The 26,920-nt window shown below is 51.2% G+C and overlaps 3 protein-coding genes across 5 annotated transcripts in view; 2 read left to right on the forward strand and 1 right to left on the reverse strand.

Moving 5' to 3' along the window:
- LOC119054722 (tumor necrosis factor receptor superfamily member 10A-like) overlaps positions 1-858 on the forward strand; it is a 34,921-nt gene extending 34,063 nt beyond the window's left edge. For all 3 annotated transcript variants that reach the window (XM_053668028.1, XM_037152750.2, XM_053668029.1), the window contains one exon: positions 267-858. In XM_053668028.1, coding sequence (XP_053524003.1) covers positions 267-571 — 305 coding nt within the window. In that variant the 3' untranslated portion in view covers positions 572-858. The remainder of the gene's footprint in view (positions 1-266) is intronic.
- Positions 859-7,251: 6,393 nt separating this feature from the next.
- RHOBTB2 (Rho related BTB domain containing 2) lies at positions 7,252-26,026 on the reverse strand. The gene is made up of 10 exons (XM_037152669.2): positions 25,861-26,026; positions 21,577-21,778; positions 20,829-20,932; positions 20,167-20,352; positions 18,492-19,513; positions 18,094-18,212; positions 15,870-16,020; positions 12,252-12,340; positions 11,409-11,514; positions 7,252-10,073 (listed from the first exon to the last, which is right to left on the reverse strand). The coding sequence occupies exons 2-10, from the start codon at positions 21,766-21,768 to the stop codon at positions 9,856-9,858; spliced, it is 2,187 nt and encodes a 728-aa protein (XP_037008564.2). The 5' UTR covers positions 21,769-21,778; positions 25,861-26,026; the 3' UTR covers positions 7,252-9,855.
- PEBP4 (phosphatidylethanolamine binding protein 4) overlaps positions 26,015-26,920 on the forward strand; it is a 245,740-nt gene continuing 244,834 nt past the window's right edge. Inside the window, exon 1 of the mRNA XM_037152670.2 lies at positions 26,015-26,100. The gene's annotated coding sequence lies outside the window, so the exon portion shown is untranslated. The remainder of the gene's footprint in view (positions 26,101-26,920) is intronic.

Genomic DNA, 26,920 nt, shown 5'->3' on the forward strand with positions numbered 1-26,920 from the left:
CTGTTGCTCCACAGCCTGTCCCACCCTCTCTCTCCTACCACATGCTGTTCTGTCTCTGCGTGAAGCCCACCTCCCCTCCCAGGTGGGCTTGCACTGCCATGGGCTTAGGTGAGGCCCAGCCCTTTTAGCCTGAGTCTCTGCTGAGGGGACGCCAGTGAGTGACAAAGAATGGCATGTCACCAGCAGGGAGTGCTCCGGCCTAGACCCACCCTTTCTGCAGGCTGTCCCACCTCACCAGACTATCCCTGTGGCTTTCCCCCACCTAGGCTTGAGGCCGTTCTTCGATTACTTCATAGAGATCGTGCCCTTTAATTCCTGGAAACCTCTCATGCGGCGGATGGCCCTCACCAGCAATGAGATGCAGGTGGCCGAAGCCCAAGCATCGCAGCCTCAGGAGCAGGTCTATGAAATGCTGGTGACGTGGGTCAACAAGACAGGGCGGGCCATCTCTGTCAACACCCTGCTGGACGCCTTGGAGAGCCTGGGGCACAGAAACACGAAGGAAAAGATTCAGGACCACCTGGTGGCATCTGGGAAGTACGTCTATGCAGAAGATGCTGCTGTTTCCTGAGGGAAAAGGACCTCTTTAGGAGAACAGAGCTTTCTCGTTTGCCTTTGCTTCTGCAAAGGGAGGCAAACTGAACACTAGCCTGGAAGAAACAGGCAGTCCTTGACCAGTACTTGAAGCAGCTGTATTGTCCAGAAGTCCACAGGTCTTGAAGTGTCCTGGAACTTTTTCAATGTTTTTACAGTAATTTTTACGAAATGTTTGTTGATAGTTATATGTTCACATGTGTACTAAAGGTTGTTTTAGTTGTTTTTCCTTTTTATAAACTTGCATTTTTTACTTTGTTATTTACTGTATTATAAGATTCCTCTATGTTGCTCTATATCCATTTATTTATGCCTGTGATTTGCATTTTTATTATTTTTACAGGGTGGGCCAAAAGTAGGTTCATGAAACACAAGTAATACAGAGTTTATTCTGTATTACTATTTATTTATTTATAAGATCACTTTATTGTGTTCAGCCCATAGCAGCACATATGTGTTTACACACGTGATTCCAGGCTGACTCCAGTCCATCTAGATAATCAGTGTTTTCTTTATTTCTTTTTAAATTTAATCTTTATTGTATTTTTTCCATTACCATTTAGTCCCCTTACATACCCCTTCCCCCAGCTATCAACACACTGTTGTCCATGTCCACGAGTCCTTTTTCCTTTTTGTTCAACCCCTCCATCCCCTAACTGCCCCTCACTAGCTGTCACCCTGCTCTCCATCTATGAGTCTGTCCACATTTTCCTTGTTAGTTCAGTTTGTTCATTAGATTCCACATCTGAGGAAATCATATGGTACTTGTCTTTCTCTGACTGGCTTATTTCACCTAACATAATGTTCTCCAAGTCCGTTCATGCTGTCTCAAAATTCTCTTCTTTTTTATGGTTGGGTAGTATTCCATTGTGTATATATATATATCACAACTGTTTTACCCACTCATCTACTGATGGACACTTGGGCTGCTTCCATATCTTGGTGGTTGTAAATATACTGCAATAAGCATAGGTGTACTTATGTTCTTTTGAATTAGTGTTTTGGGTTCTTTTGGACATATTCCCAGATATGGGATCAGTGGGTCAAAAGGCAGATTAATTTTTAATTTTTTAAGGTATCTCCACACTGCTTTCCGCAGTGGCTATACCAGTCTGCATTTGCACTAACAGTGCAAAAGGGTTTCCCTTTGTCCGCATCCTTACCAGCACGGTTGTTTGTTGATTTATTGATGACAGTCATTCTAACAGGTGTGAGCTGGTATCTCATTGTGGTTTTAATTTGCATTTCTCTGATGATTAGTGATGTTGAACATCTTTTCATATATCTATTGGCCATCTGTGTATCCTCTTTGGAGAAGTATCTACTCAGGTCCTTTGCCCATTCTTTAATTGGATTGTTTATTTTTTTGGTGTTGAGTTTTGTGAGTTCTTTATAAATTTTGCATATTAACCTCTTGTCAGCTGTGTTGGTTAATATGTTCTCCCATTCTGTGGGTTGCCTTTTTATTTTGTTGATGATTTCCCTTGGTGTGCAAAAACTTTTTAGTTTGATATAGTGCCATTTGTTTTTTTGTTTTGTTTTGTTTCCCTTGACTGAGGAGATATATTTAATAAAATACTGCTGTATTCAATATCCAAGATTTTGCCACCAGTTTTCTTCTATGACTTTTATGGTCTCAGGTCTAACAGTTTAAGTCTTTGATCCATTTTGAATTTATTCTTGTGTATGGTGTAAGAAGCTGGCCTAGCTTCATTTTTCTGCATGTATCTGTACAATTTTCCTCAAACCATTTATTAACTGTCTTTAGCCCATTGTATGTGCTTACTTCCTCTGTTGAATATTAATTGACTATAAAGATGTGGGCTTATTTCTAGGCTGTCTATGCTGTTCCATTGATCTATGTGTCTTTTTATGCCAGTACCAGGCTGTTTTATTTACTATTGCCTTGCAGTATAGTTTGATATTAGGTAGTGTGATTCCTCCAACTCTGTTCTTTTTCAGGGGTAGTGTTGCTATGGAGGGCCTTTTGTGATTCCAAATAAATTTTTGAAATATTTGTTCTATGTGAGATACATCATTAGAATCTTGATAGGAATCACATTGAATCTATAGATTGCTTTGGGTAGTATGGACATTTTAATGATGTTAATTCTCCCTCCATGAACATGGTCTGTGCTTCTACTTATTTGTATCTTCTGTCTCTTTCTTCATTGTCTTACAGTTATCCAGATACAAGTCTTTTACATCCTTGGTTAGGTTTATTCCTAGGTATTTTATTCTTTTTGTAGCGATTGTGAATGGGATTGTTTTTCTTAATTTCCCTTTCTGTTAGTTTGTAAAAATGCAACTGATTTCTGGATATTTATTTTGTATCCTGCCACTTTGCTGAATTCATTTATCAGTTCTACTAGTTTCTTAGTGGAATCTTTGGGGTTCTCTATGTACAGTATCATGTCATCTATAAATCCTGACAGTTTTACTTCTTACTTTCCAATTTGGATGCCTCTTATTTCTTCTTCTTATCTGATTGCTATGGCTGGGACTTCTAGTACTGTGTTGAATAAGAGAGGTGAAAGCGGACATCCCTATCTTGTTCTCAATTTTAAGGGGAATGCTTGTAGTTTTTGCCCATTGAGTATGATGCTGGCAGCGGATTTGTCATATTTAGCCTTTATTGTGTTTAGATATGTTCCCTCTAATCCAAGTTTGCTGAGAATATTTATCATAAATATTTATTGGATTTTATCAAATGCTTTTTCTATATCGGTGTGATCATGTGGTTCTTATCCTTCTTTTAGTTTATGTAGTGAATCACATTTACTGATTTGCAAATGTTGTACCAACCTTGCATTCCTGGAATAAATCCCACTTGATAATGATGTATGATCTTTTTGATAAATTGCTGTATTCGGTTTGCTAATATTTTGTTGAGCATTTTAGCATCTTTCTTCATCAAAAAGGTTATCATAGAGTTATTGGCCTATAATGTCTTTCTTTGTAGTGTTTTTATCTGGTTTTGGAATTAGGATGATGGTGGCCTTGGAGTCCAGGGTAAGTGGCTACAAAGGAACTTTTTTGTGTTGGCCCTTTAAGAGGCTCTCTGAGTCTCCAGTTGCCTTTCTCTGGCAGACAGAAACCTTGTGCTTTTCACAGCTGGATGTTCTGGATTCCTTTCTGGCACTGGTGCTATAGGCTGGGGAGCCCAGCTTGGTGTTTAGACCCCACACACTTCTCGGGGGAAACCCCCCAACTGCTGAAATATCCATTCCAGAAAGAGTATCCCTTCCAGCTGTTGCCTGTGGGAGCGGAGCTAGCTCTCTTGCACCTCCTCCCCATTCCCTACCACTTTCATTGTGGTGAAGTGATTTCTTCTTTCTGTCGTTGGTGTAAGGCTTCTCTCCAGCTAGTGTTGAGTCGGTTATTAAGGATAATTTCTCAACAATTTAGTTGCGATTCCAGACTGGTCCTGGGAGGAGGTTAGTGGAGCTTCCACTGAACTCCTCCGCCATCTTGGATCTCCTCCTAGAGTTTGCATTTACTGTTCCCCCAGTCTCGGTCTGAACTCATGGCCTGCAGTCCGTGTATAGAACTCGTGTCCCTCCCTGCTACGAGTTACTAAGGTTGTCATTCAGCTATTAAAGGACACCTTGTATTCTAGGTTTTGACCATTGTTAATAAAGCTGCTATATATTTTTACATATTTTATATCCATAATGGTCTTTTTATGTGGATGTATGTTTTTCCCACCAGTTGGCTAAACACACTGGGGCATCATTGCTGCATCATACGGTAACACTCTGCTTAACTTCACAAGAATCTGGCAAGATGCCTTAAAAGCGTCTACCATTTGTGTTCCCATCAGCAGTGAATAAGATTTTCTGTTGTTTCATATCCTCACTAGCAACTGGTGTTGTTAGTCTTTGATATTTGGCCATTTTGTCAATTTTTAAAAAGATTTTATTTATTATTTTATTGAGAGGGGAAGGGAAAGAGAAAAAGAGGAAGTGAAACATCAGTCAGGTTGCCTCCTGTCTATGCCCCAACCGGGGCCTGAGTCCCAAACTCAGGCCTGTGCCCTGACCAGGACGCACACCAGTGAGTTTGCTTTCGTAGCTATATGCCCCGCCCACTGAGCCGCGTCGGTCAGGGTGGTGTTCAGCCGCTTTAACAGATTAGCTGGGTATCTCCTTGGCACTTTGAATTTGATTTTCCCTAATGTATGATGCATAAAATTTTCCAGTATTCGCTCAGTAATGTGCAATTTATATGTGCTTATTTACATGTTACTTATTAGGGTATCTACTCATATTGCCATATTTATTTTAATTTGGGGAGTGTGTTTTCGTATTGTGGAGTTTTACCAGTTCTTTGAATATTTTACATGTAAACCTTTGGATTATCAAACTCTTAAGTTTCCCACTATGACTTTTATAGTTTTGCATTTTATATTTAAGGTAATGAATGATTTTGAGTTGATTCATATGTAAGGTGCAAAGTTTGTGTCTTTGTTAATTTATTTCTTTGTGGTCATTTGTTGGTCCTGACTAGACTAAAAGACTGTCTTTTCTGTGTGGAAGTGCCATTATTTCTTTGACCAAAGTCAAGTTGTCTCTATTTGCATAGGTCTATTCATAGATTCTATTCTGTTCCATTTGTCGCTGTGCCTGGTCATTTTAAACTATCATTCTTTCTTGATTGTAGCTTTATAATAAATTGGGAAGCGTGAGTTCACCAACTTGTTTTTCATCAGAACTGTGTAGATTACTCATTGCTTAGAACTAGTTTGTTGATATCTGCAAAATAACTTGCTGAGTTTTTATTGGGATTGTACTGGATCTTTAGATCAGTTTAGGAAGAATTGACATCGTAATACTATGGTGACTTTTGATCACGAACAAGGAATATATCTCACTTTATTTTTCTTTTAGAGTGTTTTCTATTTTCTCATGAGAAAGTTTGCTTCATGTGGTAATTTTTCTTTTTCGATGAACCTCTATGCTGTTATCCATAGTCGTCGCACCAATTTACATTCTCCCAACAGTGCACAAGGTTCCCTTTTCGTTACATCCTAACACTTGTTATTTCTTGTCTTGATGGTGGTAGCAATTTTCACAGGTGTGAGGTGACAGCTCATTGTGGGTTTGATCGGCATTTTCCTCGTGTTGAGTGACTTTGAGCATCTTTCCATACACCTATTGGCCATCCATATGTCTTCCTTGGAAAAACTGTCTTCGGAACTGGCCATTTTTTAGTTGGATTGTTTTGTGGATTTTTTGCTTTTTGCTGTTGAGTTCTTTATATTTTTTAATGTTAGCTTCTCACCAGATACATGATTTGCAACTATTTTCCCCCATTGAGTAGTTTTTGTTTTGATTTTGTTGGGTTTTTTTCTGTGCAGAAGTTTGTTAGTTTGATGTAGTCCCACTTACTTGTTCCCTTCTTTACTTTTGCTTTTGTTCCTTTTGCTTTTGATGTCAGATTCAGAAAATCATCAGCCAGACCTTGCAAGCAGCTTACCACCTGTGTTCTAGGAATTTTTCGGTTTCAGATTGTTACGTTCAAGTCTCTAATCCATTTTGAGTTAATTTTTGTGTAAAGTGTAGGATGGTGGTCCAGTTCCATTCTTTTGCATGTGGCTGACAGTTTTCCATTAATTAGAGACTTTCCTTTCTCCATTGTATATTCTTGGCTCCTTTGTTTTAATTTAACTGACCAGAGTGTGTGGCCTTTAAATATATTATTATATTTAGTTTGCTAATATTTTGTTGAGGATTTTCACATACTTATCAGAGATGTTGGTCTGTAATTTCGAGCTGTGTCACTTCCTGTTGTCTGTGAACCCAAGGCCCAGAACGGCATTTTTTGAAGGACAGATTCCCTGTGTGAGGGGCTTAGTGCCTCTGCAGTGTCTAACTTCTGTATGAAATACAAATATTCTTAAATACTGTGAGAGTTGAGCCTAGAATGACTGATGTGTTAGAGTTTTGTTCTTGCATCATTTTCTCTTTTTTTTTTAAATACTTTGTAACCACTCTAGCCCTCCTTCCACCACACCTTCCTTAGTATTTACTCTGGTCATGTCAGGATTCAGTGATGGGCGTGGCAGTTCTCAGTGGTTCAGGGCTTCACAGTCCCAAAGGTGTGCGTATTGTCTTATTTCAAGACCAGTGTGGCTCGGCCCGACCTAGAAGTGCCTGAACGTTTAGGCATGTTCAAAGATTAGTGTTCTGGTGGAGCTTGGCGGGTGGGGGGAGCCTCCATGGTCTCTGCCCTGACACACCTCTCCCCCTTCCCCCTGGGGTCCTACCCTGAGGCTTCTCCCATTCCTGAGAGACACAGGCGTTTCCTGCCTCTGCTGTTCCTTCTGTGCAGGACGCTCTGCCTTCCAGTCTTCAGGTGAAGATGTGAGTGAATGGCTTCTTCCCTATCAGGTTTCAGCTCAGTTGTCTCTTCCTCGGGGAACTTGAATGTCCTGTCTAAAGTATTAGCCTTATCAGTGTTTGGCATGTTTATCCATTCAAAAAGTCAGCTTGCTAAGTGTGAAGTTGTTTTTTGTTTTACATTCTGTTCAAATAGCACCTGGCACACAGTAGGCATTACAATGATTCATCAGTGATTATTTTTACACACTTCCCTCCAGTGGAAGGTGCTACCTTTGAAGAGTTTATTGGAAATAATGCAAGGAGAGCCATTAGGTACAAAATACTCATGTATTTATGAACTCATGACCAAATTAAATATGAAACCTTATATAAAAAGAGGTGTGTGTGTGTGTGTGCGTGTGTGTTTCCCCCCACCCTCACACTCCCCTCACGGACAGCTCTGAGTGAAGGAGTGCAGGGCTGTGTACTCTTGCTGGGGGACATGCCCCTTCCTCTCCCGTGATGCCATCAGGCTTGCCCGGTGTGGGTGGGTGTCCAGCTCTGACTTGGGATTTCTGAGTCAGGTTCATGGGGGACTGGAATTAGAGCCCCTCCACCCTCCCTCCCACCTGGGAGAGGGATCCCGGCCCAGTCTCGCTCCCCACAGCCTCCTCAGGTGGCATCTGGGGTTACACCTGGGCCTATGGGCTCCTGCCTGGGGCAGCCCGGCTCTGATGGAGCAACTGGGAAGGGGCAGTGGGTCCCGGACTGGTGAGCTGGTTCTGCTTGCTGGGGTGGATCTGCAGCCCCTCTCCTGTGGGCCACCTGCACCTTCCCCACTGGCCTTTCTGCATCCTTGTCAATGGGCCAGATGGCTCAGCCCTGCCAGCTCGTGGACACCCATTCCCTGCCCTTGGACCTTAGGCCTGGGCTCTCCCTCTCACACAGCGTTCCTGGGAGACCCTGTGGTTCCTCCTGTTCCCTTCCCCAGTGCAAAGGTGCCAGGTGCAGAGCCATTCCCACCCTACAAGGCGAGACCCCTCCTCCACCACCACCCCCCAGCCTTCCTTGAGGCTGCAGACTGCAAGCTCTGCCAAGGGAGGCTGGCAGCCAGTAGAGGGCAGCACATGTCAGGCATAGCCACCCTAGACTTGGAGGGGACACAGCGCAGCCCAGAAGTCTGGGGCTCACGGGCCGGCTGCTGTAGGCCTGCTTGCCCTGCCACCTCCTGCTGCTAATTTTGCCGACAGCTTACCCTCAGCTCTCTAGGGCGTGGCACCACTCATTGCAGGGGTGTCCTTCATTTCTAGGTTTGTTCTCTCCCAGACCGTAAGCCCCACTGGATGGCATGCTGGGGCCTTGAGACCACAGCCAGTCCCTCCTCGGGCCAGGTGACGCCACGGCTCTGAGCTCAGGAGCTGTGTCTGCAGCTCCACCCTCACCAGAGGGACTCTGTCTTTTGGGTGCAAAAGCCCGTGGGAGTAAAATAAGATCAGGGGTAGAAACAGGAAGAGGGTCCACCGAGGCCCAGCTTTGCCCTGCGGGGTTGCAGGCTGCTGTCCCCATTCTCCGGTCCCATCCCCTCCTCCTGGGGGACTGCGGAGGTCTCCCTTTCTTCCTCCCCTTGTATCCCAAACTGGCACCAAGTAAGGTCCTGTCCTCTGATCCTTCATCACTGAGATTCCTATTCCCAAGTCAGTGACCTTCCAGACCTTCAACCCCTGCCCCAAACCTCCCTCCACAACATCCTCATCCTGTGGGGCCACCTCTGAAGGAAGCGGGTAACCAGGTTCTCACACAGGCAACAGGGGTCACTTAATGCCATGTCCAAACCCAGGGCTACCCGTTCCCTCCCATCCTCCAGCCCTGATCCCAGCAGGCTGAAGGCATGGGACCTGTGCTGCCCCCCAGAGCGTCCTAGCAGCCAGGGAGTCCCCAGTCACCGCTGGTGACCAGGTCCCTTCCTGAAAGGCACTGGAATCAATTCTACAATCTTAACCTTTTGTCTTATCTACATGGGGGCCCCTATTGGGTTTGATACAAATGTAAGCCATACAGGGAACGGGGTCTTTCTCTGTTCTTCCTTCTTTGAGGGGTTAGAGGCTAGAGTGTTTCTGTTGGTGATTTTGTTTGTTGCTTTTTTTTCTTTTGCTAATTTTGTCCCACCCCATAAGCCGTGCTAACTAGAGGCAGGGAGCTGAGCCCAGAGGAGCACAGGACTGCTGCATCGGGCCACCACCCCCTACCCTCTCTCCCTCTGCCCCAGCTGTTTCCTCTGGGTCCCACTTTAGAGTGGGGAAGGAGAGGGGAGGGAAGAGTTTCTCACTGCACCAGGAGGCCCTGCTCCTAGGCCTGGAGCTCTAAACTCCAGCAGGCTCTGCCAGGCCCACGCAGACAGCACCCACAGGCAGAGTGCAAGCCTTCCACTCAACTCTGAAGGCTTAATGCCTACCCTGACTGCTCCAGTGGGGATCTGAGCAGGCTCCATGTGGAAATGCCCACAAAACATGTGCAACCCTTCAGTCCACTGGTGGGAAATCATGGCCTTTAGGGGCGGAACCCTCCTCGCCACTGCCATTCCCCGGGAGGGGCCACCTCTGCAGACCACAGCTCCCCATGGCTGGAAGTTTTCCCTCTGACTCCAGGGCTCTCCAGAGACAAGATGCCAGCACTCTCAGCTCTTCCCTGCTCATACCTCCCAGGACTGTCCCCTGCCCTGCTTCAGAACTGGGCACCCCTGCAGGGGCCCCAGCTCTGATTCACAAGGCCCTGCCCCTCTCTTGCTGAGCTATGTTGGCTGGTGAGAACAGCTCCGCCCTCAGGGTCCTGGTTAAGTGGGTCCCCTTGTCCCTGGAAGGTGGAGGGGGCGATACGGAGAGCAGAGGGGCGAGGTCCGGTGGACACAACAGCAGCAGGGTCAGAAGAGGGCGGCAGCATCTCAGACTACAGCCGAGGAGGAAGATGGGGACGACGAGGAGGCTGCAGAAGAGGACGGTGAGGAGGGACTGTTCCAGAACAGCCACCGCCGCTTGGGCTGCCGTTTCAGGTGGAGATAGTCCTCTTTCTCACGCTCCTTCCGGGCCCGCTGATAGTGATCTTCCTCCTTCAGGTACCACACAGGTGGCCACCGGTGCTTCTCAAAGTACTCCTGGTTTTCTGGAGCAGAACGCATGGGGCTTGGTGAGAAGGCAGGCTGGAGAAGGGGCTAGAGGAGCACTGGGACGTGGAAGTGCCCAGGGACACCCTCCCCCATCCTGATGCCTCGGGGACTGCAGCCTTCTGTCAGCAAGGAGCACGCCCTAGCCCCTGGGGCCCCAAGGCTAAGCCTTTGCCTTCAAAGAGTCCCCAGTCTGGCTGCAGAGCTCCTTAAAGAGAGTCTCCTGGGAAGGTCTCAGTGGGAGACAAAGGATGAGGTCAGGGGCAGGTGTTTGAGGCTGCACGGCAGGCAGCCTCTGCCGGAGCTGAGGTTCTGAGCAGAAGGGGAGAAGAGTCTTCAGAAGAGCAGGAGGGTCCGTCAGACCAGGAGGGTGAGGCTGAGGGATCTGGACAGATAGGGAAAGGCTTGGGGGGCCACAGGCGGAAGTTTGAAACCAGGGGAGTGAAGTGATCGGGCTGTGCTTTAGAAAGAAAAGGCTAGAAGGCTGGGAGGAAATGGGAGAGAATGGACATGGCACGCAACAACCGGGAAGCAGGGAGGAGGGTCCCAGCAGAGAGGAAGGTGCCCAGTGATGACCTCAAGGGCACTGAGTGGCAGGAATTCTGGGATGCCAGGGACATCTCTCCCTGGTGCCCTTGAGCTTCTGCTGAGCTCCAGGACCTGACATATCAATCAAGCAGAGGCAGAGTCCCCGGGACCTCAGAGGCGGCTGGGATCTGGGTGTCTAGGCAGTGAAACCGTGCAGCAGGTCATGAGCAGCATTCAAAACAATCTATGTATTTTTCTGTCACAATATAAAATTTTAGCCCTGGCTGGTGTGGCTCAGTGGATTGAGTGCCAGCCTGCGAACCAAATGGTAGCCAGTTTGATTCCCTGTCAGGGCACACGCCTGGGATGCGGGCTGGGGCCCCAGTGGGGGGCATGAGAGAGGCAACCACACATCGATGTTTCTCTCCTTTTTCTCCTTCCCTTCTCCTCTAAATGAGCAAAATCTAAAAAAATAATAGAATTACAGTTCCTACTGTGGAGTCCTGCCCAAAAAGTTCTAAAAAAATAACTGTAGTCCAACACTCTATACCTGGGAGAGACAGAAGCCCAGAGGGGTGGAGGGAGTTGCAACAGGCCCCCACATCCTCTGCCCACCACACCAGCACTGTGCTTGAGCCCCTCTGCCTGGCTGGACGCAGCTCTGCAGGCCACTTCCCAGCTGCAAGGTCAAGCCAGGCCCAAGGATCTTAGGCAGCTGCCCTGGGGTCAGACTGGAGATCTGGCCCCAAGTGGAGGCCCCTTGGTTTTGTAGAAGGGGATCGGCAGGTCCTGCTGGGGATGCTCACCTGGGGACATGGCCTTCATGTCTCGGGGGAACTTGCGGCACACGTTGTTGTAGTTGGTACAGATGTGGTGGAGACACCAGTCTGCCAACTGGTACGCACAGTGGAACTGGGGAGACGTGGACAGGCAGGTCAGCGCAGGCAGCTACAGTTGCTGTCACAGCTGAAGCTTCATGGGACTGGCTCTCGGCACTGTTGCTGCCACCACCCCAGCCTCTGTCCTGTGCCAGCATCCAAGGGGGTCCCTAGGCCTCCGTGGTGGCCTCCTTCGGTGCCCACCCTCCTCAGATCTTACCCCAGGGGCGGTTCTTCTTTACCCCTGAGGGGCCGAGGCAGTCTGCTCTCAGGTGCTGACAACCAGGCTCAGAGCCAGTTTCCCTGGGTGTGTGCAAGACTGCATCTGCCATACTTACCTCCCTAAACTAATCCTTTAATGGTAGAATCTCTGACACCCTCAGGGCTGGTGTGGGAGATTTTCCTGTGTGTACAGGAATTAGGAGGCAGCCAATTATTTTTGGATGGGGCGTCCTCAGTGTTCCTTAAATGACCTCAGGCAGGCAGCAACCCTGTCTATACAGGAGACTGGGGCTGCCCCCTACCCCGCCCTGGGGTTGCCTGAAGTCTCAGTCCTTCCACCCCCACTCTGCTCGAGGCCAGCCCCTCCTTTGGGTGTGTAGGGTGTATCCTCTGGCCTGGAGGCTAAGAGGGACTCTACCCAGTCAGGAAACAGAGTCTGACATGGGGTCTCCTTCCCACCCACCACCTCACCACCCTTCCCCATCTGTGGCCAGTAGGCAGAGCCCAGAGTTGAAACTGGAGGAGAGATCCTTTCCCCTGCCATCCTACCTGAGCCAGTTCCAGGAACACAAGGACGTCCCCATCGATGTCCACCATCATCTGAGTTGCCTCCATCAGCCCGGTCACTGTGTACTGCTCTGTGACACACACAGCCAGGAATCAGTGGAGGAACCATGTACGTGGATGTGTGTGCACCTATCCCCCCAGCAAGGACCTACTGCAGAGCAAAGAGAAGCCAAGGCCAAGGGCAAGTCCTAACAGGCCCAGGAAAGGCCACAGGCGATTTAAGTCTGGTCCCATCAGTGACAAAACTGGTGGGAAAGCAAGACTTCCCGAGTGAGGTAGGGTGGGAAGTGAAGGAGAACGTCAGTATTGTCTAAGAGGATTTTACGAGACTCTCAAGCTACACATGGGACCAAACGGCCTGAGACACAGGACGACAGCCGGATGCAGCCAGCGCGGTGAGCCGCCAACGCCACCGGGAGAGGGTGGAAAGCCTGGGGGTGCTGAGAACTGTGACTTAGCACTACGGGAGAGACGAACAAATTGTGTGCTAACGTTGCATTTTAAGTTAAAGTGTCTATACTGAAGTAAACACTTTTCGTCCTGAATTTTAACAGTATCAGTATAAACTCCTGTGGTATTTTATATTTTGAAATACAAATGTATTTCCCAGCTTAGTCCACAGGAAAGGCCTCGCCAGAACAGCTGTCGCAGTGCAAGGCGCAGTCCCCGCTGCCAGAGACCAGGACTCTGGAGAGAGACGGCCGAGTCCAGGTCGGGGGCCGGGCGCAAACCAGATGAACCTGGGACATCTCGTCACTCCAGAGGGCCAGAAGCACAGACACCGGAGCCAACTTGAAGAGACATCTACTGATTTAAGGTTCAGTGAGTATTTGAGCTTCGATAAGGATAACCACAAATACCTGAAATGGACTGAGTTCAGATCTAAGGGTTCATGATAATACTTAAAAAATCCCAACTAACTGTTCACCCTCTAAGGAAGACAGGAAACCGATTTATCTTGAAATCCAGTAAACAAAAGGAAAGACTCAAGCGTTCACCTGCCTTTCCTATATGAATTACACCACTGGTTAACCGTGCAGCAGGAGAGGGGAGATTTTTCTCTTTTTAGAAGTATTCCAGCAGATAAGGAAGGAACAGTTGAATTGGAGCATTACCACTTCACAACACCCAATAAATTCATGGGCCCAGGCAATGATACTCAATGGCTGACGACATCCCGAGAAGAGAGAAGAGCAGACAATCATGCTTCTGGACGCAAACAAACACCTGTGACGTAGTCATCTCACCAAAAGCAAGCTGACTGGGAATGAGGTTTAGCCCGACAGTCAGATTCCAGGGAACACGGTGCACTACAGGGGTGCAATAAACTGCCATCTAGATTTGCTACAATAGATTGGTGTTTTTTTTCCAACAAGCAAAAAACTGCAAGGGGAAAAAATGTTTTAACAAACAAGGTGCCCTTAGATTAGGGGTGTCAGACTCATTTTCCCCAGGGGTCACATCCGCCTCCCGGTTGCTGTCGAAAGGCCGAGTGTGATTTTAGGGCTGTATACGCGTAACTACTCCTTAACTATTAACAAGTTGAAATTACATTCTGCCGTTTGAAAGTAACCACAAGGCTGATATGGCCCCTGGTGAAAATAGTTTGATTACCTCTTAGATGAAAAGAAACTTAAAAGGTATATAACAAATAGCCCTGGCCAGCGTGGCTCAGTTGGTTGGTCATCGTCCTAAAAAGCTAAAGGTTGCCAGGTCAATTCCCAATCAGGGCCCATGCCTGGGCTGAGGGTTTGGTCCCCTTCTGGGGCACCTAGGAGAGGCAACTGGTTGACGTGTATCTCCCCCTCTTTCTCCCTCCCTTCCCCCCACTCTAAAAATAAATAAATAAAAATATATTTATTTTATATATACCTTTAAAAAGGTATATATAAAAAAATAAAACCATGCTATAGTGTTTAAGACAAGGAAGTGAGGCCATAATAAACACCCCCCAAAAGAGTGAAAGGCAAAGTGGTAACTCTGGGAGGAGGGGAGGCGGTGACTGGGAAGGGCAGGTGGAGGGCTGCTGGTGTGGTCGGAGGGTTCTAGCTCCTGATATGAGCATTCTACTTCATAACAATTCATTAAGCTGAACATCCGTATATTTGTTACATTTAACAACAAAGTTTTAAGCTTGAATTTATAACCTCCCAGAAAGCACATCTCACCGAACACGAAGCACACCAACTACAGCACACCCAGCACTTCCTGCTGGTCCTCGAGGAGGTACACGCAACACATCCTGGCACGTGTGTTCTGGCGTGCATAGACCATTTCATGGGAGAAGCCAGTCAACGTTGTTTCCTATGAGCCTTTTTGTGTATCAGGGCCATGTAACATTTGTAGCGGCTACCTCATGAAAATCACCCACGCGCGCTTAACCAATAGTGCCTGTTTGACTTGCCCGACTGCCTGCCTGATGAAATAGACTTATAAAGCTTTCTTCCTTGAGCCATTTCTAAAGCTGACTTTGACTCTTGGTCTGAGTTTGGGGAACTTTATGTACTCAGGGAGGATGCACACGTCTCACGGACAGCAGGGGTGACCCACTGCCACGGCTGTGACCTTCGGAACCCTCTCTCCTGCTCCTGCCCTAACGCCTGCTGTGCCCTCAGCTGGGGCCCCTGGATGCCCTCTGCAGGCTCAGCCCTTAACGTTCGGTTCTGATCACTGATTTCTGCCTTCTTCCTATGACCAAGCCCCACCTTGTAACCATTTCTCACCATAACACTGATGTTTCCCTTACAGCTGAGTCCCAAGCTTGATCATCTGCCCAAGGGCCCAGCAGCTCTGACACTGAACCTCAGCCCAGTGTCACAGGCCCTGCTCTCTGCCTGACCACAGACACAAAACCCTGATACCAACACCAGCACAGGTGCCAACCAACACCCACACCACACAAATCCAGTTCCAACATCATCAGCAGCTGTCTGCCAGCCTGTATTACTGACTCCAGACCCTCTCAACCCCTGGGACCTGAGCAGCCGGCCTTCCTTCCTGCCTCCATCCCTGCCCCACCCAAAGGCCCCTAAGGCTGGTCCCTTCTCCAAGTGAACTCCAGCTCTCACAATCCCTTCAACGAACTGGGAGTGGCAGGTCAGTGTTCACTGTCTGTTTCTGAAAGAAGGAAGAGAAAATGAAAGTGGGAGAGAAGGAGGAGGAAGAGAAAAGGGAGAAGAAAACGGAAAGCAACCCAGAACAACAAATAAAGCAGATTCACATGACAAAACGGAACAAAAAAGGAAAGGAAGAAGGAGGAGGACCAAAGTGTAGACACATGAACTGTATTCTGTTCTTTCTAACTTCTTGGGCTTGCCTGGGCGAAGAAGCCACGCTCATAGGAGCACCAGGCATTATGCACTACTGGGGACCACTCTGCTGGGCCACCATCACCTTTGGGGACGGCCTACTGGCGACCCCACCAAGCATCTTTCTCACACACACTGGTTCACCTCTGTGTCCTCACCCAACTTCCAATACACATCCACATGCTCACCTTACGTAGACGGGTCCCTTGGTGCTGGCAGTGAGAGAAATGACCTCTCCTGGGGCTCCCCGGACTTCTCCCCCCTGGGAGGTCTGAGCGCTCGGGTTAGTTACCTGTGAGGGCAACCAGGTGTGGCAGGCAGAGGCGGTTAGCCAGGATGATGAGCTTCATGTCGTCCAGGTCGGGGCTGGAAGTGAACATGCCCGTGTACAGGTACTCCAGCACGGCCCGCATGCAGCTCTTGCTCGTGTGAGGGAACACCACCTGTGGGGGACGGCAGCCTGCAGTGAGGTCGCCTTGGAGAAGGGTCACTCGGCTCCGAGAAACTCAGAAAGCCCACAAGGCCTGCACAGCTGTCCCCATTCCCAGTCAGGCAGCCACCCCTGTGCTGCCCCTGTACCTGCTGAGGAAAAGGCCCCCCAAGGCCTGTCTCCTAGAGCAACCACCTGTGCTAAGCCCATCAGCTGGCAGCAGCTCTAAGAGCCTTTAAAAAGACCTGGATTCTCACTGGCGTTCTTCCAAAGCTGTTCTGATACAGAGGGGGCTTGAAGGAGTCCTTCAGGTCCCCAAACCTACACCCTGGCCCCACCGGACCCTGCAGAGACTGCCACAAATGGGCTACAGAACAAGCGAGCCAACTTCGGCTGGCTTCTGGAAGCTGCTACTAGGGGCCTCAGGGACCTCCTTGGAGCAGCGCTGCTACAAAGCTGCTTTCTCATTAGCCGCAAATCTCTCAGGCTGCGCTGGGAGTCAGGTCGAGCTCTGAGCTGCTTCTATGGTGCTGGGAAGTGCGCAGGGCTGGCGAGCCCCTGGGGCTCCGCAGAGTCCCTAGTCTCCCACTTAGCATATCCCAGTCCCACTCCCACTTCAAGGATCAGAGACCGACTCAAATCTCAAGCCTTCACTTAGCCTTTCTTCCGAGCAATTCTAGGACATCTCTGTCCAGTGACACAGGGACTATGCTGCATTGTTTCTAGCCCAGTCTTTCATTCAGCACGCACTGAGGGGCTGGTGCTGGCAGAGAAGGCACTTGGCGAAAGTAAAGACCTAGTCCCTGCACTCAAGACACCACAGGCCAGCTGGGAAAACCGAGTGTGGACACTTGGCACTTCAAGCAGCTGCACAAAGTACTGCCCTGTTAGCTGCAAGGCCGAGTGACGGGTAATTCATGCTACAGAAGTTCAGAGAACAAGGAGCGCACCAGGGGCTCAGCCTAGGTCCCTCTGCTTAGCTGGGAGAATGCAAGAAAGAGAACAGACTTCAGAGAGTGTTTCTAAGGACGCAGTGAGCAGCCCCTTCCAACTCTGCTGCCACTCTCTGTGCCTGAGGGCAGGTGGAGTGGCTGTCGGGAAAGGGAAAGGTGACCACATGAAGCATTTCTTTTTATTTTCTGTATTTGGATGCTTTGACCTCTATTGGCTTGCTGACCCTGGAGGGTCCTCCTCCCCCAGGGCTAGCCAACTGCTAGAGACAGTAAAGAAACCCCCAAGAGACAGCACACCTTTGGTACGCACACCAGCCAATGCGGAGTCCTCACCCCCACCACTTCTTTCATCAGCTCTCACTCCTGGCCACCGTCCCCCTGCCCCAATTACCCCAGGCACTGGGTGACTAAGGGCAGTGCCTATGCCCCAGAGCGCACTGAACTTATTCAAACCAGCCAATCTGAAACCTCACCCTGCCTCATCCTCCCCCTCCTTCCCAAGGAACCACACTAACGGCTGTTGCCCACAGCTCTCCAGCTCTCCCTGCACCGTCTCCTGACGCACTGGCCCTGGTGCCTCTGCCCGTGCTCCCCACACCCTCACTGTGGGTGCCCTAGCTGATTAGATCTGGGGGTATAAACAGGTACCTTTTCAGTGGCAATCTCCTCCTGATCCGCTGTCATGCTCACCATGCCTCAGTGACGGGTTCGGCCTGGGACACAGTGAGCTTTTTTCTAGCTGTTTTGCATGTGTCAGGGAGAAAGCAAGGCACAATGCAGAGAGCCAAAAATCAGAGGTCCTACAACTCTGCACGAGCCATTAACTTTTCAGGGCCTCACTTCCTTCACGTATGAAGTGGGAACACTGAGCCCTGTCTGCGAGTCACAGGTGAGGTGACAGGAGATAATGTACTGAAAGTGCTTTCTCAACTGCTGGGTGAAGCTGTCACTCTGATTCCCAGTCCTGGCGCACTGAACAACCCTGGGCTCCGGAACCACCCCATACACTTCCCTGCGGCCCATCACTCTCTGGTCAGCACCCAGTGAGTGCTGACGAAGGCACCATGAAATGACAGCTGATGCCTCAGATGCGAAGAGTGCAGATCTCCTTCCCCACCCCCTACCCGCCTTACCTCCCTGGTGGAACTCTCCACAAAGGGCCCCCCGAACATGGCAGCCATCCAGTCGCAGCTGGAAATCAACAGGGGTTTGTGGGCGCTGATGGTGCCATCATCCAGGATGAAGGTCACATCTGTCCAGGAGGAGAGGAGGCACCATGTGAGGATGTGGTGAAAGGAGGTGGGACCACCCACCCCAAGGGTCGACCATGCACCCAGGCAGCAGGCTGCGCTCCAAAGCCCCGAGCTGGGGAACACGCTGTGATGCACTCTCAGGCTCCAGGCGGAGCCAACACACCTCCAGGACGCCAGCAGCCACGTGCTCATCGGACCAACCTGGGCTCCTCCCAAGGCTGCAGGGAGGGTAGGGCCCTGCCCTTCCCGCTGAGTCCCTAACTAAGCACGCTCCCTACCTGAGAAGGTGCCCTTAGCCAAGCACTCCTTAACCCGATTGGTCCTGCGGACGTGGAAGGCCTTGGTGATCTCCTGGTTCATGAAGGCCTCATTGTTGAGGATGTTGGCCACCATCATGCGGAGGTCGAAGACCTCGAGCAGCTCCGCAATGTGGGCAATGTGCATGAGGTCCCGCTCCTTCTCGTCCAGCTCCCCAGTGTACAGGTACTTGAGAACAGCCCGGAAGGGCCCTGGCTGGATGGAATTGTCCATTTTTACCACCACCATCAGCCTGGATTTGTAGGTCAGTGGATCTTCTGCCATCTCCTCCTGGATGCTTACGAAAGCTCGGCTCCAGGAAGACAGCACTCGACCCCTTCCCGGCAGATACCCGGTGCCATTGCCCCGTAAGATGCCATCGCTGGTTGAGGCCCGGAGCCCAGCTGGGCCGGAGCTCCCACCGTCCTCCACACTCTCGCACACGTCAAAGCTGGCAGCGCGAAGCAGAAAGTCCCGGCCATGGTGGTGGTGGTGGTGGTGGTGGTGGTGTTGATCAGGGTGAGCCCGGTGGTCCTCTGGGCGGGAGACCCCTGGCCCCGAGGGGCCCCCCAGCTCTCCCTCACTCAGGTCCATGAGGAACAGGTCGTAGAACTTGGAGGAGGAGGTGGAGAGGTAGATCTTGTGGGCAAAGATGCGCACCCGCTCCTGCAGCACCAGGATGACATCCGCACACAGCGGGTCCTCCAGGAGGTGGGCGGGGCACTCCTCACTGCTGGAGGGGGGTTCGGGCACCACAATGATGGGGGGAGGGGGCTTGGGAGGCAGGAAGGGGGCCTGCAGCAGAGGCCGCTGCACATTGCGGAGGTGGGACTTCCAGAACTGCAGGTGGCGGCGGGAGATGAGTGCTGCGCGGATGGCGTTGTCGAAGACGTCCTTGATGCCGAACTGGGCCACCACGCTGGTCTCGTAGTAGGGGATGCCCAGCTCCTTGGCCACCTCCCGACCCTTCTCCGGGGGAAGGATCTCATTGGGCTTGATGGGCCTGGACATTCAGGGGGCAAAGCAATGTTACGTTGCTGGGGGAGAACAAGAGCAGGGAGAGGCAGCTGGCTAGGGCCTGCCGTTCTTCACTGGACTGGGGTGAGGGGCTTATGTCCCGGGCCCCACTCCTGCCCTGCTCAATTCCAATGAATCTCTGCCCTTTCGTCTTTGTCTCACCAAATCCTACCAGTCCTTCAAGGCCTACCTCTAATCCCCTCTTCTTCCAGGAAGCTTTCCGTATCTGTCAGGCTCTGGTGATTCCTCCAGCTCAGAGCAGTGTCAGCACTAACTAGCTCTCTGGTAGTCAGCATGCGACTTTCCACATTGGTTAACATGTTCTCCTATTAAGTTTATCTCCCAGCAAGATCATAAACCCCTTCCATGCAAAGGCTGCCTCTCTCCTCTCCTCATGCTGCTTAGTCCACCAAGCTGACACCGTGTGTAACAAGAATGAACAGATAAATGAATGGATAAGACAGGTGGCGGGAATAAAAGACCGAACACTCATCGATTCTCTATGTGGACTTGCTTCAAAGGAAGGGGAGAGGAGTAAGGCTGCGGGGGACTCCCTCAGGGCTGAGCAGGGGGCCAGAGAGACACCTGTCCCTCCCTCTGCCTTCCCCCACGCCCCTTCCTAGGCACCAGCTTCGCTACCTAGCCAAGGGTCGCCTGGCCCTATTGACGGCCTCCAGGTCAGCGTAGCGCAGGTCCAGCTGGCAGCCCACCAGGATGACAGGAGCTCGGGGGCAGAAGTGCTTGATCTCTGGGTACCACATGGTCTTGACATGGTGGAGAGAATTAGGGTTGGCAATGGAGAAGCACAGGACCACCACGTCGGACCTGGGGATGGGAGAGTGACGTTAGGCGCAGAGAGAGCTGGCAGGAGGTTACTTGCCCCTGGAACGAGGGAGAAGGGGCATACAGCATACACACCCCACCCCTACGTGATGGTCCCACACCTTGTGTACCTCTAATTTAGCATTTTAGAGCCTCCGAAGACTCTCGTTTTGACCTCATGGCTACCCTGTTAGCAATGACCATTTTTACTATAATGAGGCTGAAAAAAGTCATCTTGGAACAGTTCTCTTAATTGCCCAAAGTCACAGAGCTAGTAGGCTGCAGGGCGAGGACTGAACCAGGCCTCCTGACTCCGAAGCCACCCCTCGCACCGCCTGCTGCCTGCCCCAGGAGGACCTGCCTCCCCTGGCTGCTCCCCTCCTTCCTGCCCATCTAAATGTCCCAGAGGTGCTCTGTTCCTGGGGAAAGCAGGGAACACCCACGCCTTGGCTCCCTTCAGGCACCAGAGACTTCCCTACCTCCCATAAGCAAAGCGACGGTCTTTGTGGTGGTCTCCAAAGGTGTCCCAGAGGCGCAGGGAGACGCTGACATCATCTACCACATCCCGGGAGCGTTCCAGAACCTGCGGGGGCAGGGACAGCACATCGGAACTCAAAAGCAGGCGTCCCTGGGGCCCCTGCATGTCAGCTCAGGGTGGTGCCAGCTCACAGCCAAGGGTCCCAGGCAGCATGGGGGGTGGAGGGACAGAGTTAGCACAGGCTTCTGTCCAGGTGCCTTCACTATAGACTCAGTAATAAGGGTATCCTCCAAGCTGGCCAGGAGGAAGGAGACTCTAAAAGGGCAGCCAGGCATGGGTGTGGAAGGGGTCCCTCAGGGAGCCTGCCCTTGTTTCCAGCTTTACCTGCAAATTACCTGTTCACCAGCCTCTGACCTTCTGGAATCAGCCAGCAGATCCTGTCCTTCTCTCAGCTCTCATCTCTCCAAATACCCAGCCCCACCAGCTAGTGCTCCCCATTACAGGGGCTGTGACTGCATAAGACACTGTTTCCCAGGCATCAGGTTAGCTATGCAAACCCCCCCCTCCCACTGGGGCAGGCTCCCCTCAGCCCTCGCCCCAGGGGCTCCTTCCTTTTCAGCTGCCCCACCCTACTCCCAGGGGGCTTCCCTGAGCTCTGCACAGGCCAGGGTTAGAAACATCAAGCAAAGGATTGGGAAGAAGCCCAAAGGTATGGTGTGGGCCCCAGCCCAGTGGCCTTGCCACCTTACCTCCTGGCACACCCGATACTGGTCGATGGCCCAAACTGTGGGCACATGGGTGGCAAGCAGCTGGTATTGGGTGAGGGTGGCATTGCAGGCCCGTGCACAGATGAGCCTGGTCTTGCCCACGGCGTTGTCCCCCACCACAACACACTTGATGGTCTCTACGTTTGGCCTTTCATAATCCATGTCAGAATCCATTAATTGGGACCTGAGGGAGAGGAGAGAAATAGTCAAGACGGCCAGCACACCAGCTCCCAGAGGGTGAGGGCCAGCGGCTCTCCACTTCCAGCATTTGAGCAAAGGGGAGGAGAAGGGAATGGGCAGCTTTCCGGGCAGTAGCTCTGCAGGGGCCTGAGGAGCCTTTGCACCAGATGAACCACTTGTCTCCCTACGGTTGCCACCATCCTCCAGCTGGGCTTCTGGGCAGAGGGAGCAGAGGCCCGTGACAGAACCGCAGGTGGAGCCTGCTGCCCGGGGCCTGTCCCCTCTTCCTCAGGAAGAGGAGCGTCTGCCCAGGAAGCTCACTCATCATCCACTCTCCTCCCACCAGCAGGGCTGTGGCAGCAGAACAAACAGCTGAGAGAAGCAGAGTCAGGGCCAGGTCTCCACCCCTTCCCAGCATGATCGAGGGCAGGGCCACTTTAAAATTTCATGGACCTGTCAGAGCTGGGAGGCGGCTCTCCTGGCCTCCACCTTCACCTCCGTCCACCTCCAGGGGAGGATTTCCAAACCCCCAGTCCCCTTTACGGAGACGCCAGAGTCTTCCTCCCAAACTCTGGGTGGAGAGGCTTCTGGGTGCACCGAAGCAGCCCACCAGCCTCCCCTCCTGCCTCTGGGTCTGTCACGTGGCCTGTGTGGCGGGCTCACTCAGCTGCAGGCCCAGGTTGGAGAGAGAGGTGTGGGTAACTGTGGGCCTTGCCACCCACTACCAAGGTCTGCCTTCCCAGCATCCTGCGGCAAGCCTCGGGGACAGCAAGCCACACCCACCTGCACCTGCCATTCCTAGGGAGGAGGACTGTCAGGCTGGCAGCCCCCAGACACCTCTAGAAGGACACCCCCCAAAATGGCTGGGAGGGGAATGGGGTTGCTGGGGGGAAGGAGCACAGGGTCAGAAGCAGGCCTGTGCTTCTAGGCAAATGCTTGCCTCAGTTTCCTTCTGTGTTGGACAGAGAAGAAGTGGTGTGCTCACTCCCCAAAGGATGGCTCAAATGAACAAAGAGGACCTTCTGTGTAATCAAATGTCATGTCAGTGTTTAAAAATCTGTCACTGGGAGGGCCCTTGGCTTGAGGGGGCTTTTACTGGCAGCCCCCATGCTGGCATCCACCCTCTCAGAAGCTGGGGCAAGGCAGGCGTTATTAGGAGGCCTTATTATCAGACCTTTGTCTGTCAGGGTCATTGGCCTGCCCCTGCTCATATGAGTTGTGTGCATGAAGTCCGCTGGGGGTTGCAGCAACCTGGAGAAATCCTTCTTAGGCCAAGGAAGGAGACATCCTGGAGGCTGCCCAGGTGCCCTCACTGCTGAACCATCCAGCCTGCGAGCCAGGCCACCAGCAGCAACGGCAGCTCCATTCCTGCCGAGCTGTAACTGGATGCCAGCATGCAGGAATGCGGAGCTAAAATATCCAAGTAACGATGGCAACTGGGATTTGCGCAAGTGGATGCATCTCAGCAACCTAAGCAAAAAGTGCAGCAAGGACTTCTCAATGAGACAAGTGCCTCCTCCTCCTTGGAATTTTACAGGATCTGGACCTTGAACAACAAGGGTCTCCATGCAGGTCCCTCCCCAGTTTCCAGGGTAACTGTCTGCATCATTCCTCTCCTTCCTCTACCCCTCCTCACTCTCCCCAGAAGGCCACCTTTATTCTTTCTCAAATTTACATTCTAGTGGCAGGCAGAAGGGGGATGATGGGGAGGAACGGAGAAGGAGCATCAGTTCTTAGGTCCAGAAGTACCTTGATGGCAGGGAGGATGCCAGAACAGCAGAGCAGTGCTGGTCCAAGATCAGCAAGTTTATGATTAAAATGCTCACGCACAAGTGCATAAGTAAGGTGACGTGGTTCCGTAAGGTGGCACTGCTGCTGTGGCTACTAGCCTCCCAGCAGGTTATGTTCCTGCTCTTTGTCCAAACTTTATATCAATCCCCTCGAGACGCTATTTCCCCTTTCAAACCACCATGACCATAAAGATCCTCACCATTTGCAATGCAAAGGTGGTGTACTTACTCTTCAAAGAAAATGGAATTGAGACTCAGAAGCACTTGAGTTTAAATTGTTTTATGGGCCCTGGATGGTGTGGCTCAGTGGATTGAGTGAGTGCTGGCCTGCAGACCAAAAGGTCACCAGTTTGATTCCCAGTCAGGGCACATGCCTGGGCTGCAGGCCAGGTCCCCACTTGGGGGTATGCAAGAGGCAACTGGCAACCAATTGATGTTTCTCTCACACAACAATATTTCTCTTTCTCTATGTCTCCTTCCCTCTTCCTCTCTCTAGAAATAAACAAAATTTAAGTAGTAAATAAATAAATTGGCTTACACATCCTTAGGAGAGCAACACACTATGTGAGTTTAGACACCAGACATGCTGGGTACTGCTCAGACTGGACGGCCCCTCCCCATCCTTCCCCTTCTTCCCTGTTTTCATCATTCTTTCCCTCTCCACCCCTGTCCCAACAGCCTGAGTGGTAAACTTCACTGTCTTATCTAGGAAAGAGCAAATCACTTCACTCCTCTGGGCATCAGTCTGGCCTTCTGGAAAATGGGTATGAGGGCTTTGAAAGTAAGTCTCTTGAATCTTGGTCAAGTTGTGTCAAGACAGGCTGGGCTAAAAAGAGGTCCTTGCCTTCTTATGTAATGTGGGATTATATAATGCTAGATTACATATCTATATGTGTAATTATACCACTCTGTAAGATACAGCCTGGCCCAATTAAGCCAGCAGAACTCAGTCTCATCAGCTTGTCTCAAACAAAGACCCTGTACTGGAGATAGCATGCCAATGCAACAATAATGTAATTTTTGCTCTAAAATATTGCTATTTTACTGTGTCATCGATGATGTATGACACTATAATCCACTCAATGAGCTTCTCAACTTCCCCTTTCCTTCTGGCACTCTCTCCTTCAATGACTAGACTTTTCTGTACAATTGCCTCATCCCCATGCCTTCTGAGGCTCCTGAGTAACCTCCATTAACTACGGCTTCCTTGCCACCCTGCCCGGGGCATCCCAACCCATAATTCACTCCTCTCCTTCAGTGATCCCAGAGTCACTAGATGTTCCCTCCCCACCCTGTCCCATGATCCCTGTTCCCTCACTGTTCTCCTATAGCTCTTTGTGCTCAGGACAGACCAAAAGGCAAGATGTGCTCAGATTAGCTACAACCCTCACCAGCTCCCAGTCCCACCCCCATACCCCTACACACACTCTTTAGCAGAGCCCAGAAAAGCCCCCCTTTCCCTCCCACAGCTGATAGGTGGCTTGTTCATCTGTGGCTGCCCCAGTCTGGTTGTCAAGGAAACAGAATCTCCCGGGGAGCCTGGCTTGTCTCCTAGCAACCAATATTTCATACCCCACATCTTACAAAATGCAAAAGGGAGGAATGTCCTAAAAATGAAGGTAAAAATAAGGAAGGATAGATGGGAAGGATGGATCAGGGAGAGATGAGCAGAGAGGGTGGCCTTGGAATTAAAGGAGGCTCTCACGAAGTGTCGCTGAGTATAATATGGAGGAGGATGGAGAGATGAATTCCTGGGAAGATACAGGGGGCAGCAAGGCCCAAAGGGATCTTGAATGATCATATTAACAAAAATGCAAGCCCAACACGGACTAAGCTTTCTCAGACACTAACAACCGCTAAGCTTTCTCTCAGTAGTTTACCAGACAGAACTCAGATGCACAGACTGCAATTGAGTTGGGCTGAACGAAACATCTCTGGAATGTCGAGCAAAACCCCCAAAACCCGTTGATTTTTAATGGAAACATTTCAACTACTCCGGACCTTTGTTCCTGACACGTTGCTCTGCACATACACACAAAATAAAAATAAAATAATTTTAGAGAGGGAAGGGGGCCTCGACACGCCAAGGCAATCAAGTCATCGTCCTTTCCCTAGAAAAATCCAGAGATTAGTAACCCGACACTGGAGCAGCCGAAACTACAGCCGGGGGAAGAGTCGGAGCTGAGGGGAAGTCAGGAGGGGCGCAGACAGGGCCGGGAGGGTGCAGGAGGGCAAAGCGGAGCGTTCCCAGAGGCTGCCTGCAACCCAGCATAACAGAAATTAATCATTTACTTACACCACTACATGTGACGGGGTGATTTCTAGTGTAAGGAACACATCTCTTCCTGCTAAGCACGCTCATTTTAGTGAAATATCTGGGGTCACTCCACGCCTGCAAGTTAGGACGATGCCCGCGCCGCCGAGCTGCTGCTGCTGCTGCTGCTGCTGCTGCTGCTGCTGCTGCTGCTGCTGTTGTTGCTGCTACAGGCTCCGGGCCCGGGCGCGTTAGATCAGAAACTCCGACAGAGCAGCCCAGGTAGGACCGCGGGCCCTAAGCGACTGCGAGCGCGCCACTGCAGCCGTCGCCTCTTCCGGATCAGCATCTCCCCGCGCCTCGGGCGCCCAATGTCATGGAGGCGCGCCGGAGCCGGGCTGCGCGAGGCCGCTCCGACCTCCGGCTGCTGGGCCGTTCGGTCACCGCGGGTCCTGGGCTGCGCCGGCTGGAGGCGGCGCGCTGTAGCGAAGATGGGGGCGAGGCTACCACCGCTACGCCCGGCCCGCTCCGAAGGCTCTGCAGCCTAGACGCCTAGCGCTGCAGTCCCTAAGACCGCTCGCGACCTCCTTCTTTCATTCACAAAAAAAAAAAGGAAAGGGGGGAGTGGGGGAAAAGGGAGAGAAAGAGAGAGCGAGAAGGGAGAAAAGTGGGGGTTGGTGAATCGCACCAGACTGCCGCGTAACAGGCACCGCCCCCCCCGCGCGCGGTTGGTGGAAAGGGGTCGGAGGCGGGGAAAGAAAGTGATTGGGAGCCCGTAGGCCCCGCCCCCGGCCCGGCCCCGCCCCTTGGCACCTCTCATACCCTTCTGTTACCCTCCCAGAGGCACGCGGCGGAAGGGGCATCTTGGCTCGCCACCTGTGCTGGGTTGCATCCCTATACCTGGTGAGGCGCAAAATCTCGCTGGACTCCCACGGGGTTTGCCCCTTCCCTCTGGGAAGCTGACAAAGAACTCAGAGAGGTACTCTAGTCAGCCCTGGAAGGGATGCGGGTTAGGAGAAGGGAACTCGACATTTTTACGTTGTGCCTTAAACCCAGGCCTCCACTACTTGCCCACGGGGGTGGGGGGGGAAGGGAGACAGTG

This window comes from Artibeus jamaicensis, unplaced genomic scaffold (genome assembly GCF_021234435.1).
Source record: "Artibeus jamaicensis isolate MK-2021 breed Jamaican fruit bat unplaced genomic scaffold, CSHL_Jam_final contig_477, whole genome shotgun sequence".
NCBI classification, from domain to species: domain Eukaryota; kingdom Metazoa; phylum Chordata; class Mammalia; order Chiroptera; family Phyllostomidae; genus Artibeus; species Artibeus jamaicensis.

Bases quoted from the DNA above. Each gene is read 5' to 3' on its own strand.
- RHOBTB2 (XM_037152669.2), bottom strand. From the start codon at position 21,768: ATGGATTCTGACATGGATTATGAAAGGCCAAACGTAGAGACCATCAAG. The intron at 16,021-18,093 runs GTAAGGCGGGTA...CGTCCCCCACAG, and splicing joins TGGAGAGTTCCACCAGGGAG to GTGGTGTTCCCTCACACGAG. The intron at 10,074-11,408 runs GTGAGCATCCCC...GTTCTGCTCCAG, and splicing joins CATGAAGGCCATGTCCCCAG to AAAACCAGGAGTACTTTGAG.